Source organism: Gobio gobio (genome assembly GCF_949357685.1).
Source record: "Gobio gobio genome assembly, chromosome: 21".
Classification (NCBI taxonomy): domain Eukaryota; kingdom Metazoa; phylum Chordata; class Actinopteri; order Cypriniformes; family Gobionidae; genus Gobio; species Gobio gobio.
Window position 1 is genome coordinate 22,598,042 of NC_137117.1, and position 19,229 is coordinate 22,617,270.

Consider the following 19,229-nt stretch of genomic DNA (forward strand, 5'->3'; position numbering starts at 1 on the left):
GTGTAGATGAGGCCCCTGCTGGCCAGCCCCCTCTCCCGGGTAGGAGCGACCGAGGTCGTTTTCCCCCAGGAGCTCTCGGGAAATCAGTGTTGTGTTCCCGCCGTCAAAGACGCTTCGGGCCTCACTGATTTCCCGCGCACGCACGCCGCCGTCGTCGCCTCCAGTAGGACTTGCGACTGGGCAGCGAACGTGTGCGCCAACCGAAAAACGTTCTCGACTGCTCCCTGCCGGTTAGCCGCTTCAGGGGGTCGGGAATGAGTTTCGGTTGACACCCGAGGCCAGCCTCGAGAGGCTGGTTCCCTTAGTAGATTATCTCGGCGCATGGTCATGCCTTCCGAGTGTGTCTACGTGGGTCCTGCAGACTGTAGAGCTGGGTTACAGGCTTCAGTTCGGTTCTCCTCCCCCGAAGTTCAACGGGGTGGTCCGGACTGTGGTCGGCCCAGGGCAGGTTCGGGTTATGGAACAAGAAGTACAGCCCTGTTAGCCAAGGAGGCCATAGAAAAGCGGGTCCCTCTGGCAGACAGGAAGTCCGGATTCTAATGCCGGTACTTCATAGTTCCTAAGAGGGATGGCGAGTTGTGCCCAACTTTAGACCTGAGGTACTTGAATCGTTCTCTGAGGAGATTCAGATTCAAGATGCTTAGCAATTCCTCCATTGTGATTCAGATCCAGTCTGAGGACTGGTCTGTCACGATGGGTCTGAAGAGGACGCATACTTCCCTGTATCCATCCTTCTGTGTCACAGGAAGTTCCTGAGGTTCGCTTTTTGGGGGCAAAGCGTACCAATATCGGGTTCTTCCAGGCGGCCTAGCCCTTTGAGACTCTACACGCAGTAGCGTGTTGACGCCTTCTCAGAGAACTGTGTTCCTGGGAGTCGTATGGGATTCTCTACGTTGGGGGCACAATTGTCTCCCGCACGTATCGAGTCCATACGGGCGGTGGTCTCTAGAAGGAAGCTAGGCCACAGCATCACTGTGAAGCAGTTTAAGGACTGCTGGGGCTCATTGCGGCTGTGTCCAACAGAATATCTCTTGGCCTGCTGCATGAGATCCTTACAGTGATGGCTGGGAATCAAGGGGTTTTCCTCGAGGGGAAAACCATTCTGTATGATCAGGGTAACGCGCAGTGGCCTTCGTTCCCTAGTCATATGGAAGTAGCCTTGGTTTCTGTCCCAGGTGCCAGTGTTGGGAGCGTCCTGTTGCCGGGAATCCGTTTCAACAGACGCCTCCCTCACTGGCTGGGACGTGGTCATGGCGGCCGCCTTGCGAGAGGTCTGTGGGAGACCCGGCATTTCTCCTGGCACATCTTTTGCCTGGAAATGCTGGCGGTCTACAAAGCTCTGAGGAGCTTTTTCCCGGACCTCCGCGGCCACCATGCCCTATACGAAGTAAACCAGGTGGCTTTCCTTAAGGGGAAATCCATTCTGTATGATCAGGGTAACGCGCAGTGGCCTTCGTTCCCTAGTCATATGGAAGTAGCCTTGGTTTCTGTCCCAGGTGCCAGTGTTGGGAGCGTCCTGTTGCCGGGAATCCGTTTCAACAGACGCCTCCCTCACTGGCTGGGACGTGGTCATGGCGGCCGCCTTGCGAGAGGTCTGTGGGAGACCCGGCATTTCTCCTGGCACATCTTTTGCCTGGAAATGCTGGCGGTCTACAAAGCTCTGAGGAGCTTTTTCCCGGACCTCCGCGGCCACCATGCCCTATACGAAGTAAACCAGGTGGCTTTCCTTAAGGGGAAATCCATTCTGTATGATCAGGGTAACGCGCAGTGGCCTTCGTTCCCTAGTCATATGGAAGAAACCTTGGTTTCTGTCCCAGGTGCCAGTGTTGGGAGCGTCCTGTTGCCGGAAAATCCGTTTCAACAGACGCCTCCCTCACTGGTTGGGGCACGGCATCAGGGGGGTTGAGGTCGCGCCCTCTATGCAGACTGGCGCATCACATCCTCCTGTGGTCCCAAGGGAAACTGTTGTCCATCAGGGCAATGTATGTCCCGGGGGTCCAAAATCAGGGAGCAGACATCCTGTCGAGGCAGGGGCTGAGGCCCGGGGAATGGCGACTCCACCCGGAGGTGGTGGAGGCCATGTGCGAGAGATTTGGCCCAGTGGAAGTGGATTTATTCGCGTCTCGAGAGACGACCCACTTTCCACTGTGGTTTTCTCTCACGCATCCGGCCCCTCTGGGGCTGGATGCCATGGTGCAGACATGGCCGAGGCCACGTCTGTATGCATTTCCCCCGATCGCTCTGCTCCCGGGAGTCCTGGAGCGGGTCCGTCGACAAGGCGCCAACCTGCTTCTGGTGGCGCCACGTTGGCCGACTCGGGTTTGGTTCTCGGACATCATATCTCTGCTGGCAGGTCAAACCTGGGAGATTCCTCTGAGGAGGGATCTCCTGTCTCAGGCAGGGGGCACGATATTTCACCCCCGGCCCGAGTTATGGAACCTTTGGGTCTGGCCCCTGAGGGGGCCAGATACCTAGAGGCTGGCCTGCCGGCCGATGTGATCGAGACCTTACTCAGTTCCAGGGCTCCATCTACAAGGAGACTGTACAGCTTCAAGTGGAATGTGTTTTCCACTTGGTGTAGAGAGCGTGAGGTGGACCCAGTTAACTGCCCAGTGGCTTCAGTGCTGGAGTTCCTCCAAGATCGTTTCTCTGCAGGGCTTACCCCGTCCACACTCAAGGTGTACGTGGCTGCCATTGGGGCTTTCCACACACCGTTGGGTGATGGGCCTTTGGGTAGGCACCAGTTGGTTGTACGGTTCCTCCGTGGGGCTCGGAGGATGAGGCCTGCGGCTCGGTCCAGTGTCCCAACCTGGGACCTGGCAGTGGTTCTCGAGGGATTGGCTGAGGCCCCCTTCGAGCCACTAGAGTCAGCAGACCCAAAGAGCTTGACCCTTAAGATGACCTTTCTCTTAGCCATCACTTCTCTGAGGAGGGTGGGGGACCTTCAGGCCTTGGCGCTTACGCCGACTTGCCTGGAGTTTGCCCCTGGCGAAGTGAAGGCCATCTTACACCCTAGGGCCGGTTATGTGCCCAAGGTGCCATCAACGTGGTCAGGCCTTTGGTTCTTCAGGCATTTCATCCTCCGCCTCACGTGACGGCGGAAGAAGGGAGGCTTCACCTGCTCTGCCCGGTCAGAGCCCTTAAATTATATGTGGAGAAGTCTGCGCAGTGGAGGAAGTCTGAGCAGCTATTAGTGTGTTTTGGTTCATCTAAGAAGGGGCTGCCTGCGTCAACCCAGACTATTAGTAACTGGATTGTCCAGGCTATAGCCACGGCCTATCAGGTGCGCAACCTGCCTTCACCTATGGCCGTGAGGGCACTTTCCACCAGGGGCATGGCCTCTTCGGTGGCCCTCCTTTCTGGGGTCCCCTTGCAGGACATTTGCGAGGCGGCCGGATGGGCTACTCCACACACCTTTATTAGGTTTTATAGTCTGCACCTCCCTGCGACGCCCGGTGCTAGGGTACTCCAGTCCTAGCTGTGCCCGGTTTCCGGCTTCACACTAGGACTGGTGCTACCGTCGGTGTGGCCTAGTGGGTACTCGTTCCCCAAATTCGTCGTTACCGATGCAGTGGGAGTTCCCTCGAAAGGGAACGGCTCGGGTTATGTATATAACCCTTGTTCCCTGAGAAAGGGAACGAGCACTGCATCTCGTCGCCACACCTCGGCAGGCCTGGAGCGCATGCTTCATCGCGATAACTGCCATTACTATGCCTGGGCTGCCCTATATGTACCTTCCGGGTACGCCGTCATAGTTACGTCATGACGCAACACCAATCAGGATTGGCCTGATTTCATTCATACTTCAGACGCGCTGTTGCTTAGGGAGTGTCCCCAAATTCGTCGTTACCGATGCAGTGCTCGTTCCCTTTCTCAGGGAACAAGGGTTATATACATAACCCGAGCCGTTATCCTAGTTATTTAAAAATCATACAATGTGATTTTCTGGATTCCGTCTCTCACAGTTGAAGTGTACCTATGATAAAAATTACAAACCTCTACATGCTTTGTAAGTAGGAAAACCTGCAAAATCGGTAGTGTATCAAATACTTGTTCTCCTCACTGTAACCACCAAGACATTTTGACATAATCGTATGTATCTGACCGTTCAAGTGCAATAAGTCTACAATTTGGTACTAGCGTGCTGACAGGCGGCAAGTACACACAGAAATGCACAGCCAGTCTGACATCAGTCAGTATGTGTGGAATTAAATTCTTGTTCGCGTGAAACTGCGCTTTTAATAAGTCTGTTTAATACTGTGAAAGAAGTATTTGATATAATGGCCTCAGAAGTGGTAAAAGGGTAATTCTAGATGAAACGATGCAGACTAAGGATGCTCAGGTCAAAGACCATGTAGACTTACCCAGAAAGTGCTTAACAAAATAGAACTGTCATTTGATTAGCTTAGATCATTACAAACCAATCACCAGAACAAATCACAGTGAAGGAAACTTGAGTGGCATTGATTTTCACTTAACTGTAAGGTTTAAATGTACATGTATCTTTCTGTTCTTGAGACTCACTTGGTTGTTGTAACCAGTGATCTCCCGACCATGAATAAAACTTAATTCCTGCAAAGAGCAACTTGGGAATCATGTCTGGTAAATGCTGCACAGCTGAGAAATAGAAGTACTAAAGATTCTAATCTACGCTCAAAAGACAACAAAAAGACAACTCAAGTGTGATTGAGGTAGTGATAGTAGCTTCTTGATGGAACCATACCTCAGGGAAGTATTGTAAAGATTCTCCCCTCAAAAGACAACAAAGCTAAGTGTGATTAAGGTAGTGATATTAGTATTCAGGGAGTTACCTCAAGATACTGTAACAACTGGAGGTTGTTTGAATTGTCCGTGGTGAAGTCAGATATTCGTATTGAGAATTTCCATGACAGTACTAACAAGCTTATCATACTTTTCATTTGGTCATTCGTCCATGTTTATTAATTGCTTCGTATAGTCCTAGGAAATTATGTGAGACAGCAGTCGGCAGGTAAGGAAAGTTTGCTTTTGCTGTTTCAGAGACCATTACTGCGACATCTGTATCCTTGTGAAAATAATGCATTACAATAGGGAAAACTCAATTAGATATCTATAATCTATTTTTTGTGAGACTATTTTTTGTGAGACTATTTTTTGCGGTCAAATGACGAATTATGCAGGATCGTTGATTTTGCATTGTATTCAGCGATAGTGGAATTGATAAAAACTGGAGGGATGGTGCAGTGTTCCTGTAGCTCAAATGGTGGAGAATGGCATTTCACGAGTTCACACTTACAATTAATCAGATAGAATAAAACGTATGCGTATTTGGTGTGCTGTCCGAGGGGAGGACTCCGAGCTCTGATTTTTTGCCCGAACCCAAAGTTGCTTTTGATAAAAACGTCTAGCAAATGCATTCATGGATCTTTATACTGTATGCCTTACACATCTTTTGAGCATTGGGGCAGTGCAATGCTTTTTTGTTCTGAAGTCTTAAGATATCAAGTAAGAAAATCCCACATCTGACTTAAAATGAAATGCAGCATAACACATAATCTGACCATCCAGCAATTGACTAAGGAGTTACCCCACTGCTAAAAACCCCCTCAAGTTTGTGAGTTTGCTCTTACCACAGTCCATACCCACCCTCCGTCCAATAACCCCTTAGCCCTAATCGAGGGTGATGCGAGCTATAGTCCTCCGTGACTATTCCCGGGGTGCTGGACTAATACGTGCTAGTTGGGAAGAACTCCATATCCCAAAAATGGATCAAAAGTTCATTCCTCCCTTCCCCACTCACACCTGCTCTTCCCTTCCTTGAGGTAGTGCTGAGATGTGTTGATGTTGAGGACATGCAGCAGATGGTGAGTTGTCCTCCTGACTAGTCTGTGCTCTGTTCCTCCACTGTACTTTGCTTTTGCTTTTATGGGTGTGATGCTCAGAGGGCTTTCACAAGTGGTCGGCATCATATCTAGCATGTGTTTGTGTGTTTATGTATATTTATATACTGTATATGTGCCATTGTTTCATTTTTTTATAGTATTGTCATACTATATATCTGTGCCATCAACCATACAGCTTATTATTTGATTGCTCATATTTCTAGTTTTTTCTTTTTTTAATGTTAAAGGAGTGTGTGAGTTATAATCCATTCTGAAAAAGATATATTATTTGAATATAATGCTTTATTAACTTAATTTTATTGGGGGAAAATTCACTTAATAACCAAAGCATTGATCACATAAAAGTATGAGTGACAAACATCAGCCATTTTTGATTATGTTTTGAATCAATTCAGTTTCAGTTGACATTTTTTTCCTGTCTTCATTTGGTCACAGCCACACATCTCATTGACCTTGCCTTGCAGAGCGAGAGTGCTGGCAGATGAAGAAAGCTTACACTGAGGGGCCATCTCAGCCGGTTCAGGGGGCCCCGGGGCCCTCCATAAAGGGCCGCTTGTGGGTTCCGACTGAGGCTAAAGGTGACAATTACCCCCAAAGATCACATGATCTGTAGATGAAGGAGAAAGCTTTATTGCACAGAATCTCCTGTAAAGGACTGATTTTGTGAAGTTGCAATTTATAGTATAAAACAAGAAACTCTTGATAAAACCAGTTTTTTTTTAAAGTTTTTTATATGTTAACCAAAAATGTAGTTCATTTTAATTTATGCCATTTAATCAATTCAATTAAACAGCTGATTTTTTTTTGTAGAGATTATTATTGCATACAGTGCCCTTGTGGGTCAAACCTATTGAAGACTGCCAGTTCTTGGCTTGTGGTTTCTAAAATGTCAGCTAGCATGGTTTCTTCAGTGAAGGAACATGATATGGTCATGCCATTGAGAATAAAGCTTTCACCTTTAATAGAATCCCCTCTGTGAGTTGGTTAGCTTTCGATGTTGTGGACTTTTGCTGTGTTTTTACCAAGTCTTCGTCAGTGGTTGGTTGGAGGTGTGCAGGTCTGTTTGTATTCCTTTTTATAGGGGTGCTCAAGCCTGGTGTCCCAATGCTACTGCCTATCCATCTGCATTTTTGGTCCTAAACAATTACAAGCTTCTTCAACGTTTTTGTTTGCGCCAGTCCTCTTCATCAACACCTTTGACGCATGCAGAATAATCAATACGGTTCTCTGGGGAGCCATTTTGACCGGTATGACCTTTCTGCCCTTTGCATTCACATTCGTTTTATCCTTCATGCTAGCATGGAGGGCGTTTACTTTTCCACAATGGATGGCATTTTGAGATTTACCAGGGCTTGAGTTCCCGCAGAGTGATTTCTGTCCTTTGAGTGCTGTCTAATGTCCATTTACTATCTGCGATCCCCTGATCTCCCCCTCCGCTGTCATGTTACTGTGTCAATGTGATGCTCTTTAAACTGTAAAATCAATGTGACAATTTGCAATTTGGCATACATGTACATGTTTACCTGTATTCTTTCTCACAGGTTCCATTAGTTTGTCTGTCTTAAATTAAATGGGATTTAATGCCTCAGCCAAGAGCCACATGGAGAGACAATGTTAGAAGGGCAAGGGTAAGGTTCTTGCAGTATGTTGGGTTGATTTTTTGTTTTAATGCATCTGCAGGGGTCACCTCTATCTTCTCAACCCCCACGTCCCCAAGGTCTCCTAATATACTTCATCAGCCTTGTGTTTTGCGCTTCTCTGTCTTCTTGTGTTGGAGTCTTATGCTTCTCTCTCTGTCTGTTTCTTTCAACCACAAGTTTCTCCACAGGTGTAAGGAAGCTCACAAGGGTTGGTGACCTCCCAAAACTAATAGAGCGCAAAATCCTGGGTTTGTCCTCTGCCTCTAAACCCCTACCTGTACCTGTAACCAATACTAAACATGAGTCTTTCTATCTCTCTCCTTCTTGGGGATATATACATGTATAAATGCAGTGTTATATATGTATATACCCATCCAAACTGTTGTGTATGTGTGTAAACCAACGTTACAGCAGCTCTAGAGGCCATCTCTTCCCTCAAGAGCTTTCTCCCGTCTAACAGTATGGATCCTTTTTTGCTTCTCTGTTTCTGTGTAGGTGTCTATAGTCAGCCTTATAGCTAATGCGCTGGGCTACTCCGATCTAGGGCCCATTAAATCACTCAGGACACTAAGGGCCCTGAGACCCCTCAGAGCATTGTCACGTTTTGAAGGGATGAGGGTAAGATACAAAGCTATAGAGCTGATCTCTCTGCATGCCCATTCAGCAGTTACAGCATGCTAGAACTGATCGAGAAAAAAAAAAAAAGCAAACAACAAGGACCACCAAAACCATACCGGGGGATTTTTTTTAAAAGACAGCCGCCAATGAAAAGGCCCATCCTTTTCATGCACACCTCTTCTGTACCACATTAATGATCCAGTCATGATGCAGCTGAAATAACTGTGAAATCATAGGATGTGAAAAGCATCTCTGTTCCCTTATTTAATTAAAATTGGGCGTATGATTGACTACTAGTTAACTTAAGTAATTGTCAAATTGATCAATGCTGCCTCATTACAAATTATATTTCAAATTGGCCCTGGAGGGGAAAAAAGAGCATGAAAAAATGATTTACAAACCAAACACAACACCATTCAAATCCCTTCTCATTTCACACAGCATTTGATCTGCAATTGGCTGTTCATTTAGCCTGACTCTCAACTTCTGCTTTTGATGGAGAGCCCCCTTCCTTCCATTTCTCCTCTGTTACACTGACCCTGTCTCTCAGAGAACAACCAGCAGCACAGAACACTTTACCACTGAGGTCCCCACTTCACTAGTACTACAGCATACTAGATACTCTCGTACACTAAGGACTCAAAGCACATTTCATATAATTGACCCTCTGCTAAGCTCCCCGCCCCACCCGGTTTCAGTTACTTTCTTGGCGCGATTCATTAAAATGTGCACATAAATATGCAACATTTGAATTTATATTACGTAAAATGGAATGAAATACGATATAGTAAAGCATCTTTTATTTGGCATCTTAAAAAAAAATTACACAATAAATGACACAGTAACATGATTGAAAACTGTTGAGACTTTGAATCAAGGGAACCGCTAAAAGACATATTTTATTTTATATTTTATAACTCATTACATTAAGTAAATAGAACTGCATCATCTAAATGTTGATGTCATACAGGTTCATTTGGGAATGACGCATCATAAAATGGTATGAATATAATCCACATCATGCACTTCTGAAATTCAAAAAATACTTCATTTATTAAAAAAAATATCGATATTGCTGTAAAATTTCGGTTAAAACTATCCAAGCACAGATTGACTTGAATTATAAAAGAGCCAAATCCTGATATGGCATATCACAAGAAGGCGGGGCAAGAATACGTCAGAGTGACAGTTTAACCAGAATTGCCTGTCAGTGCTGAATGTTTGAACACATGCAGGTCATCCATAGTCGTCATCTTTAGAAATTTGGCAAAGATAGGTACTTAACCCCTTTGATGGTTGTGAACAGTTGCATCTGGTTGTTGTCACTTTCAGTCTTTCTTCTCTTACCTGTGGACTGGTTGCCCTGAGCTTCTGTACCCTCTCAACCCCCACTCACCTCCTCCCTGCCCCTCATCTGCAGCACCGTGCAGCGCCCTCCTTCCCTTCCTCCCTCCCTCCCTCCCTTCATTTCACACTGTTCACTTCAGCCCATCTGGCCCCGCGCTGCCCAGCCCAGAGCAGCGTTGAGGAGCCAAGCCGCTGGAGGCTCGCCTCACTCCTCTTTGCTTGTCTAGGATCTGCACATGGGACTGTAAAAAGAAAAACCCTGGGTTTGAGATATTTGCTAAGCTTCTGTATCTCTCTGTATTTTCCAGCTGGTTTCCATTTGAAGCCTTTGGCAATGTGGAGTGGATGATGTCTTTTAGATTTGATTATTTAGGACATTTATTATAGTGACTAGTCAGTGGTTTTATACGTAGCAACACAGAAGCTTAGGAAATGTGCAGGACTTTGAAACAAATAGCAAGTGAAAGGTTTGTGTTAGTTTTTACTTTCAAACAGTGTGAAGCGTAAAGGAATCAGAGTAAAGAGATTCTGTGATCTCACACTGCTGTAATGACTAAAGGTATATCTGAACTCAAAAATGACAGATAAGGTTTCTCAGTTATCAAAATTAAAGCTGTATTTGATGTTATGTTTGCACTTACATATAAATCTACTAACAGGGCTCCAGACTGCAACTAAAATGGTTGAAAATGCGACAAACCTTTGCGTCCAATAATTTAAAATCTAGTCACCATTGTCGACTGTTTGCATCCATGCAGATTTGTCAGATATAATTTTGTCAGATCGTACAGAAGCCATTCCGCTTTGAAAAAATACTCTAGTGAAGCGGTTCTTTTTAATGTGTTTAAGACTCATGACACGAACGTGCTTGTGATTTAGTTGTCTGAATCAGGCTCACTCAGTCAGTTCAGGCAATAAATTCCCTCACTGAACCCCAGTTCATTTTTCAATCCAATTCAAAATGAACTAAGAACTATTACTAAAAAAATAAATAAAAAAAAAACATTGAATATTTTACTTTATTTTTAGTCATTGGTTTGCATAGTCAAAGTAATTTGGCTCCTAAATGTTTTATTTTAAGAGCCAGTCATTTTTATTTTATTCTGGAGCACTGTTATAGTATTTTATGGCATTTTATTTTTTAGTAATTATTTTGTTTCTGTCTTTATGTCTTCTATCGCTTAATACCTTTAGTATTGTACTTAGATTAGACTGTAATTTTTTTGGGTGAATCAAAATGGTTTTCATAGATTTGTTCTGTTTAATTGTACCTATAATTGGATTCATGAGGGTGTGTGAAATCAATTTTATGTAACCTGTAGTAACATATTAGTCAAAGTACAGAGAGAACAATGAGTTCTTACCCTAGTCTAGTGAATATTCAAGTTCAATGTTCATGCTGTTTTGTTTGAAATTAGCAACAAAAAAAGTTAAAATTAATAAATGATTTGACAAGGAGACACAACTTTGGAGAGAAAAAACCTGCTGTGACTGGAGTTTTTGCCATTTTTAATAGGCAAGTCTTTGGCCTGATATAACAACCCAGTATAGGAAATAATTATTGTTTGATGTGTGTTTTGATGAACTGGAAATCGATTGACCTTATTCAGTTATTCTATCCTGACAAAACATTTATCGAACCCCAGCCAGCTTTGAAATAGCAGAAATGTCTCCACCATACTGCTGCCTCTCCTGTTCATATATTTATTGATTTTAACGGTTCTTGAGATTGCACAAAGATGTCATGTAACACGCATGTCCTGTTCAATTGCCAATGCACATTATGCACTTTTGAAAGCCATTTTCCCTCACTTTCATATCTATGTCGATTCTCACAAAGATATTTTATGTCTATGTGACATTTGAACATGTAACTGCTATTGAAAGATGGACAGTAATTCTCCTGACAAGTGCTTTTTGCTGGGGGTCTTTTCCTTTAATCTTAAGCACTCCAAATTCTACTCATCCCGTATTTCTTTTTTACATTTTGAATATGTAAAACAAATCAGCATCATCATCTAAAGTCAGACTGGTCCCCTGCACTTGCTGAGAGAATCCTGCTGTCCTTTGTGCCTCTCTGTGTGTTTAAGGGGGGAATATGGCTCCACTTTTCAGTATGTGAGAGATCTGCATGCTCAGCTGCCTGCCTGAGAGCTGCGGCTCGGCTGCCTAACACAGTTAGTGAGCGTCTCCTGGCACGCTCTGCTCATCGCTAATCACTGATGGACAGTGTCCTGACTGGGACGGTGGGGGAGGGGAGGGACGTGGAGGCAAATGGGGTGCGGGAAGGATGGGTTGATGTAAAATGTTTTATGTTATGGCTACGTTAAAGTAGATGGGTGGTGGGGTTGTAGTTTTAAGGGTGCAGATGTTTGCTTTGGGTATGTAGAAGTCGTTGTGTGAGTCTGTGTGGCATATTTGTATGGAAGGTGTGTTGCATCAATTTTTATAAATATACTGCTAAGTCAGAGAGCTACTATTTAGGGCCATGGTCCTGGAAGACCCCAGCACCTCACATTGTATTAATAGTACTTTAGGTGTCAATATGCATAAAATATATGTTAATAAAGGAGAAAACATACTCACATAACTTGCTGTTTCCACAGAGATTCTGAATTGTGTATCTGATGGATACTTGACTCCTCTACAGTGGCGTAACAGTGTATGTAGTGTGTCAAGATTGTATTCGTACAACATGCCTGAATGCTTACTTCTCGACTGTTAAAAAAAAAAAGTACATCTGTAAGTTGTTTGGATGTATTGATCCATATTGTGCAGTGCTGGGGTAGTCCAGGACCAGAATAGAGAATCACTTATTTTTGAGATTCAAAACATTTCTTGAAGCAACTACTTACTTTTTTAAGCATTATGCTAGGAATAGTATTAACTGTGTAAAAGTCATAGGCCACCCAAGAAAAACAAAATATTTAAAGCTATTTGTGCTGACAGGTTTCCCAAACTCTTCTCAAACCACACATGTACGTACTGTATATGCAAAATTTCACCAACCAATCAATTTACAAATCCCACTAAGTTAATTGCTTGACTCTTTATAATAACCTTAAAGAGACTTGATCATTTGCTTATGAATTCATATTTATGAACTAAACATGAGACATCACAACCAGTCTGTAGTTAGCAAGCCATTGCCCATTGCACTGCAGCCATCTTAGACTGCTGTTTTAGGTAAAAGACTATTCTTAAACAACCAAAAGAGATCATAATATATGTGCAGGAATACTAATGAATACTAATGAATCTATTGAAGTGAAGACTAATGAATCTTTGGTTGCCGCTTATGTCACAAAGTATGTTGATGTCTTTCTGCAGCCTCATGTAATTCAAAGTGACAGAATTTTTCATACTTTTTGAAAAAAATTACCTTGGGAATGAAATGGGAGAAATGCTATCTTTTGGTATAACAAGGCTGAACACCTTGCAAACAATGAAAACCTGCTTTGAGCCCAATCTGCAATAAGACTTTTATTTTTAGCTCAGACCTGAAGTTGTTGCCTTGCTGTGTGGGAAAACGACAAAAAAACAGCTTAAGTCAAGCAAAGAATTATAGCAAGAACTTGGAAATCATTTTTATCATACTGTTCAAACAATGAGCTTCAAGCAGTTTTCTTGGATGGCCATGTGACTGAAACATGAATCAAAGATAGTATATCATTTGTTAATATTTGAACATGTGAGCAGTGTTCATAGTGGCATTCTTTGTTTGTTGTGCCATCCAAATATGCAGCCACAAATGTGAGAGTGTTTGAATGTGTTTCTGTGTTTGCTGGGCCATTTCCGGTCTCTTACACTATATCGCCTTGTCTGTCCTACTCTGCTGTAGGTGGTAGTCAACGCCTTGGTGGGTGCCATCCCCTCCATTATGAATGTGTTGCTGGTTTGCCTCATCTTTTGGCTGATTTTCAGTATCATGGGCGTCAACATGTTTGCGGGGAAGTACTACTACTGCTACAACATGACCGAAAAGGCATACTTCGAAATCGATGTAGTCAACAACAAATCAGAATGCCTGGAATTGATGAGCCAGAATTTTACTGAGGTGCGCTGGAAAAACGTCAAAATCAACTTTGACAATGTGGGCGCTGGTTACTTAGCTCTACTGCAAGTGGTAAGTCTACCTGAGTGTTTTTAGTCGCTTGTAGTATGGTACACTGGCTAAAGAAATACTATGTTAGTGTTGGTATAACACTGATATTAACTTTCCCTTTTCTACTTCCAAGGCAACCTTTAAAGGATGGATGGACATCATGTATGCAGCAGTAGATTCACGAAAGGTGAGATGTTTGAGCAATTTTAACTGCCACCTGAGTCAAAGTACCTGTTTAAAATGTCTTTCTTTCATCAGGTTGGACAGCAACCAAAGTATGAGGACAACATCTACATGTATATCTATTTTGTCATCTTCATTATATTCGGCTCTTTCTTCACCCTTAACCTCTTCATTGGTGTCATCATCGATAACTTTAACCAGCAAAAGAAAAAGATAAGTGTCCACATTTTACCTTCACTTGAAACTATTTGCTCATTCTTAAGAGTGGTTTTCACAGTAACTTTTAACTTTTGAGTAGATTTTAACCAATTATTGTTTATTACTATACTTTGGAGGTCAGGATATATTCATGACCGAGGAACAGAAGAAGTACTACAATGCTATGAAGAAGCTTGGCTCAAAGAAACCTCAGAAACCCATACCCAGACCCCAGGTACACCACTGTTGAAAAGTGATACTTCACTTACTGACTTGACACAAATAGAGTCCTAATCCCTAATTTGTGCTATTTTTTTTATCTTCTTTAGAACAAGCTCCAGGGGATGGTGTTTGACTTTGTGACACAGCAGGTCTTTGATATTTCCATCATGATCCTCATCTGTTTGAACATGGTCACCATGATGGTTGAGACAGACGATCAGTCAGAAGAGACAGAAAACATTTTGTACTGGGTCAACTTCATCTTCATTGTGGCCTTCACCACTGAATTTGTCCTGAAGCTCTTTGCCCTGCGTCATTATTACTTCACAAACGGCTGGAACATCTTTGACTGTGTTGTGGTCATTCTCTCTATCGTGGGTAAGTGAACAATGTTTGATAGACTTTTTCATTTACGCTTCGAAATACAGCAATTTATTTTTGCCTAATTTTGTCCTCTTCTTCTCCTTCTTTCTTATCACCCAAACCACAGGTATGTTCCTGGCTGACTTGATTGAGAAGTACTTTGTGTCTCCAACATTGTTCAGGGTAATCCGTCTGGCTCGAATTGGACGTATCTTGCGTCTGATCAAAGGAGCAAAGGGCATTCGGACTTTACTGTTTGCCCTGATGATGTCACTGCCGGCCCTGTTCAATATCGGCCTTCTGCTGTTCTTGGTCATGTTCATCTTTTCTATTTTTGGCATGTCAAACTTTGCCTATGTGAAGCGGGAGTCTGGCATAGACGACATGTATAACTTTGAAACATTTGGGAATAGTATGATCTGTCTGTTCATGATAACCACCTCAGCGGGATGGGACGGCCTTCTCGCTCCCATTCTCAATTACCCACCGGATTGCGATCCGAACAAGGAGAATCCAGGTACTACGGTGAAGGGTGACTGTGGAAACCCTTCGGTGGGCATCTTCTTCTTTGTCATGTACATCATTGTCTCGTTTCTCATCGTGGTGAACATGTACATCGCCATCATTCTGGAGAACTTCAGCGTTGCCACGGAGGAGAGTGCTGACCCACTTTGCGAGGACGATTTTGAGTCCTTCTACGAGATCTGGGAAAAATTTGACCCCACTGCTTCCCAGTTCATTACCTTTGCCAAGCTGGGTGACTTTGCTGACACTCTGGAGCACCCGCTGCGCGTTCCCAAGCCCAACACTATAGAGCTGATCGCCATGGACCTGCCCATGGTGAGCGGCGACCGCATCCACTGCCTAGACATCTTATTTGCCTTCACCAAGCGTGTGCTGGGTGATAGCGGCGACCTGGACATGATGCGGCAACAGATGGAGGAGCGATTCATTGCTGCCAATCCTTCCAAAGTGTCTTTTGAGCCCATCACCACCACTCTGCGCCGCAAGCAGGAGCATATGTCTGCCTCAGTCATCCAGCGCTCTTACCGTGCATATCTTATTCGGAGAGGCTTCATCTGCAAGCGCTTGCTCAGCAGCAGGCTGGAGAATGGCGGGACCAATCAGGAAAAGAAAGAGAGCACACCTTCTACTGCCTCGCTGCCGTCCTACGACAGTGTGACCAAACCTGAGAAGGAGAAGTTGGAGGAGAGCGACAGCAAGGGCAAAAAGGGCAAAAACCAAAAAGATGTCAAGGAATCTAAGTGTTAGGAACGATGGAGACCGAACTCCGGAGTCGAGACTGAAACTATCTATTCCAACAAATGTATAGAAAATCATTTGCAACAAAAAACACAGAAATCTTTGGAGAAAAAGGTTGTTTACAGACAACAAATGCACCGGTGCAACAGGAAAGCAGCTTGGTTTTTACAGATTTGATGATGACCAAACCAACCTATGAGCTTACTGTCTTATATTTGTGCTTAGTGACCAAGATTTTACTGTTCCAACTGCAGCCAAAAGGCACTTACAAGGAGAAACAAAATAATGACCTATGGCAGACATCTTTGATAGGGACCACCTGCCAAAGGACGAAGAAGTACAAAGCAAACTCATTAGATGGATTCCAGCATTCCTCCGTTACGGACATCCCTTTCAAACACGACACTGCCGAAATCCAACGGAAACCTCCCGCTCATCCCAGGAGGATTCTGGGACGTTGTATTTTAACCATAGGAGAACAAGTAATAACGATGTTAACTCAATCATGTGGAGTGTCCACAGAAAAAAAACAAAACAAAACAGAACAATATGCAAGGGTTTTCCGTTGTTGTGATGAATATCTCACCTTATTTGACCCACAAAAGTTAAGGGGGAAAGTTCAGCCCATGTCATTCATCTCGTCATCATCTCTTTGTTATACTTACAGGATAAAAAAAAAGACATTTTATACATGGGCTTTCACATCGATAATGGGTTGGGGATCATCAGGGTTTTGACTTGGGCTGAAAGGGACTTACTCAGACCGAGTTCCTGGTAAATAAATAATTAATTGTGCTCGTTCAATGCATAGAAATGATTTGCATGGTGGCATGTTTTGATCAGGAATCATGCATGTATAATCATAGTCCACTTGACACTGCTACTCAAACCACACCAGTGGCTTGACCATACTTTCGATACTGTCCACTAGTAATCAAATTAAATAGATATAGCTGGGAAATGATTGGTCGATAGCAACATATTTAACTACTGGCTATGACAAGTATATTTATACTTACCCCTCGTAAAGCTTGCTTCCTGATTAACCGATTCTCACACCATGCGTCATGTGTGTATTTTAAGGTGGCCGATCAAAGCTACTCCTTCGTTTGGATATACAATGTGGCATCTGCACATGCGTCCACCCGTAGAGGTGTTTCACTGCCCTGGACTTGAGAAGTTAGGATAGAAAATTTGGAGAAACGATTTCACTTTAAACAAATCTTGGGTTCATAAACCTTGATTTGCTTTTTTGCACCAGCAATATAATTCAACTGCCCCTCAATGTGCAGCTGAGGCTCCAGTAGGGCCTTCAATCGATCTTCAAAAGGTACATGCCATTTTAACCTTTACAATGCTTTGTCAGACCTCGGTGGGAGGCAATCTCTTCGGTTTTCCTGGAGGCACTTGTCTTCGTGTCAGCACATCCTCATGTTTACCATTTAAAGGGGTTGTCAGTTGTGTTAGCATCATGTTTTGTCTTAAAGATGTTGAGGAAAGCACTCGAGTAGCCATTTTTAATGCATCCTGTAGACTTTAATAGCTTTCTCCTTGTTGAATGAAAAAGTGACTCAAGTGGGTATTCGGTATAGCGCAGATTATACATGTAAAACTGTCCTTACACAGCAGGAAAACAAAGCAGGATGAAGGGGTATGAGTACTTGTGTTGTCTGATAGCCTGGAGTTTATGATGGTGATACTACAAATTGGCTGTTTTACCCATGTTGCTACCTCTTGAGCAAACTGCCATCCTTTCTTGCTCTGGGTGCAATGGAAATTGATACGGTTTGCAACAGTAATTCTTGCGTTTACAGTAATTTGAGTTTCATTTCATTACCTCTTCTGTTCGGTAGGAATGAACGCTTATTCTGGTGTGGGCTAGCCCTGTATAAGGTGTTACGGTGGACCACAGACAACATAATACAATGCTGAAAACATACTGTATGTATAGGATTATGAAAGATCATAGGACATCTCAAACTGCTGGGTCAGTAGACGTACGCCCCCAGAGCCGGAGTGCTGGAGAGCGGACCAGTTTACAAACCCACTTCCTCTACTTCTCAGACCTGTAGGTCTGCTTACTGCCTGAGATCTCTAAATCAGCATGGGTGCTGTGGACTTAAACCAAATGAAGCCTGGTGAAACACTTAGACTACCATGTAGTTTCCCCCCAACTCCCATTTTAGTTCAGACCTGAAATGAAAAATCACTCTCACTCACTGTATGACAAGTTAATGTATCATTCAATGTACAGGAGGGGGCTATGATGTACATGGCACAATTGCTGAAAAGAATGAACTTTTTGAGGAAAACTATAAGCATTGTAATATATTATTTTCTTTTAAATGGCATGCTTTGTTGTGGGTTTTGTAAATACAGAATTTTAAAGAATTACTGCTATTACTAATAATAAATTATAACGATGATATAGAATGGCTTCCAGCTGATACCCTTGTCACATATTTTAATTTTCTGTTTTTCTAACACATTTCACTTTTATTAAAGGGAACTGAATGATATAATGTATCAAGAATACTCTTTTAGACAAAGAATATACAGTACCTGTCAAACGTTTGGAAACATTCCAATTTTTTTATGTTTTTGAAATGAGTCTCTTGTGCTCCTCAAGGCTGGGTTTATTTCATCAAAAATACGGTAAAAAGTAAAAGAACTGTTATCTATTTGAATATATTTCAAATTGTCATCTATTCCAATGATGACAAAGCTGAATTTTCAGCATCGTTACTTCAGTCTTTGTTGTTACGTGATCCCTCAGAAATGATTCTGATTTGGTGCTCAATAAATATTTTTTACATGTATTAAAATAGAAAAACAATTATTTAACGATATTACTGTTTTTACTGTATTTTTGATTAAATGAATGCAGCCTTGGTGAGCATAAGAGACTTCTTTCATAAACATTAAAAAAAATTGTTTTCCAATCTTTTGACAGGTACTGTGTATATATATGTATAATATATGTATTATATTATATATATGTACATGTATGAAAGGATATACAAATGAGCACTGTAATATTTCATTTATATGCAACATGTCCAGTGGATGTCGAAAAAATATATATGTTGGAGACAAACTCGCGCACGATTGTTATCAGCGCTGCTTGGATATTTTAATCTGATACTGTATGACGAGAGGGTTATGCAACCAGCACACCTCTGTAACCTTGAGGTTTTATAGACACGCATACAAACACACATATAAACGTGAATGCACGTATATGCGCCGTCCTGCCTATGGACATTGTGTGGTCACCCACCTGAGCCTAAAACAGTCATAGAGTAGTTCATGTATTCTACTCTAAAGGCCTCCCCGAACACTTCAGTGCCAGTACTCGTGGGCCTGAATAACAGTTTTGTATGCATTTCGTATCCGGTTTTTGTGTTC

The 19,229-nt window shown here is 43.1% G+C and overlaps 1 protein-coding gene across 10 annotated transcripts in view; it reads left to right on the top strand.

Moving 5' to 3' along the window:
- Positions 1-18,333, top strand: part of scn8aa (sodium channel, voltage gated, type VIII, alpha subunit a) — a gene marked incomplete at its 5' end in the record, with an annotated part of 78,861 nt that extends 60,528 nt beyond the window's left edge. For all 10 annotated transcript variants that reach the window (XM_079803333.1, XM_079803338.1, XM_079803339.1 and 7 more), the window contains 7 exons: positions 8,018-8,140; positions 13,329-13,613; positions 13,726-13,779; positions 13,851-13,992; positions 14,111-14,208; positions 14,303-14,573; positions 14,686-18,333. In XM_079803333.1, coding sequence (XP_079659459.1) covers positions 8,018-8,140; positions 13,329-13,613; positions 13,726-13,779; positions 13,851-13,992; positions 14,111-14,208; positions 14,303-14,573; positions 14,686-15,830 — 2,118 coding nt within the window. In that variant the 3' untranslated portion in view covers positions 15,831-18,333. The remainder of the gene's footprint in view (positions 1-8,017; positions 8,141-13,328; positions 13,614-13,725; positions 13,780-13,850; positions 13,993-14,110; positions 14,209-14,302; positions 14,574-14,685) is intronic.
- Between the last annotated feature and the right edge of the window lie 896 nt (positions 18,334-19,229).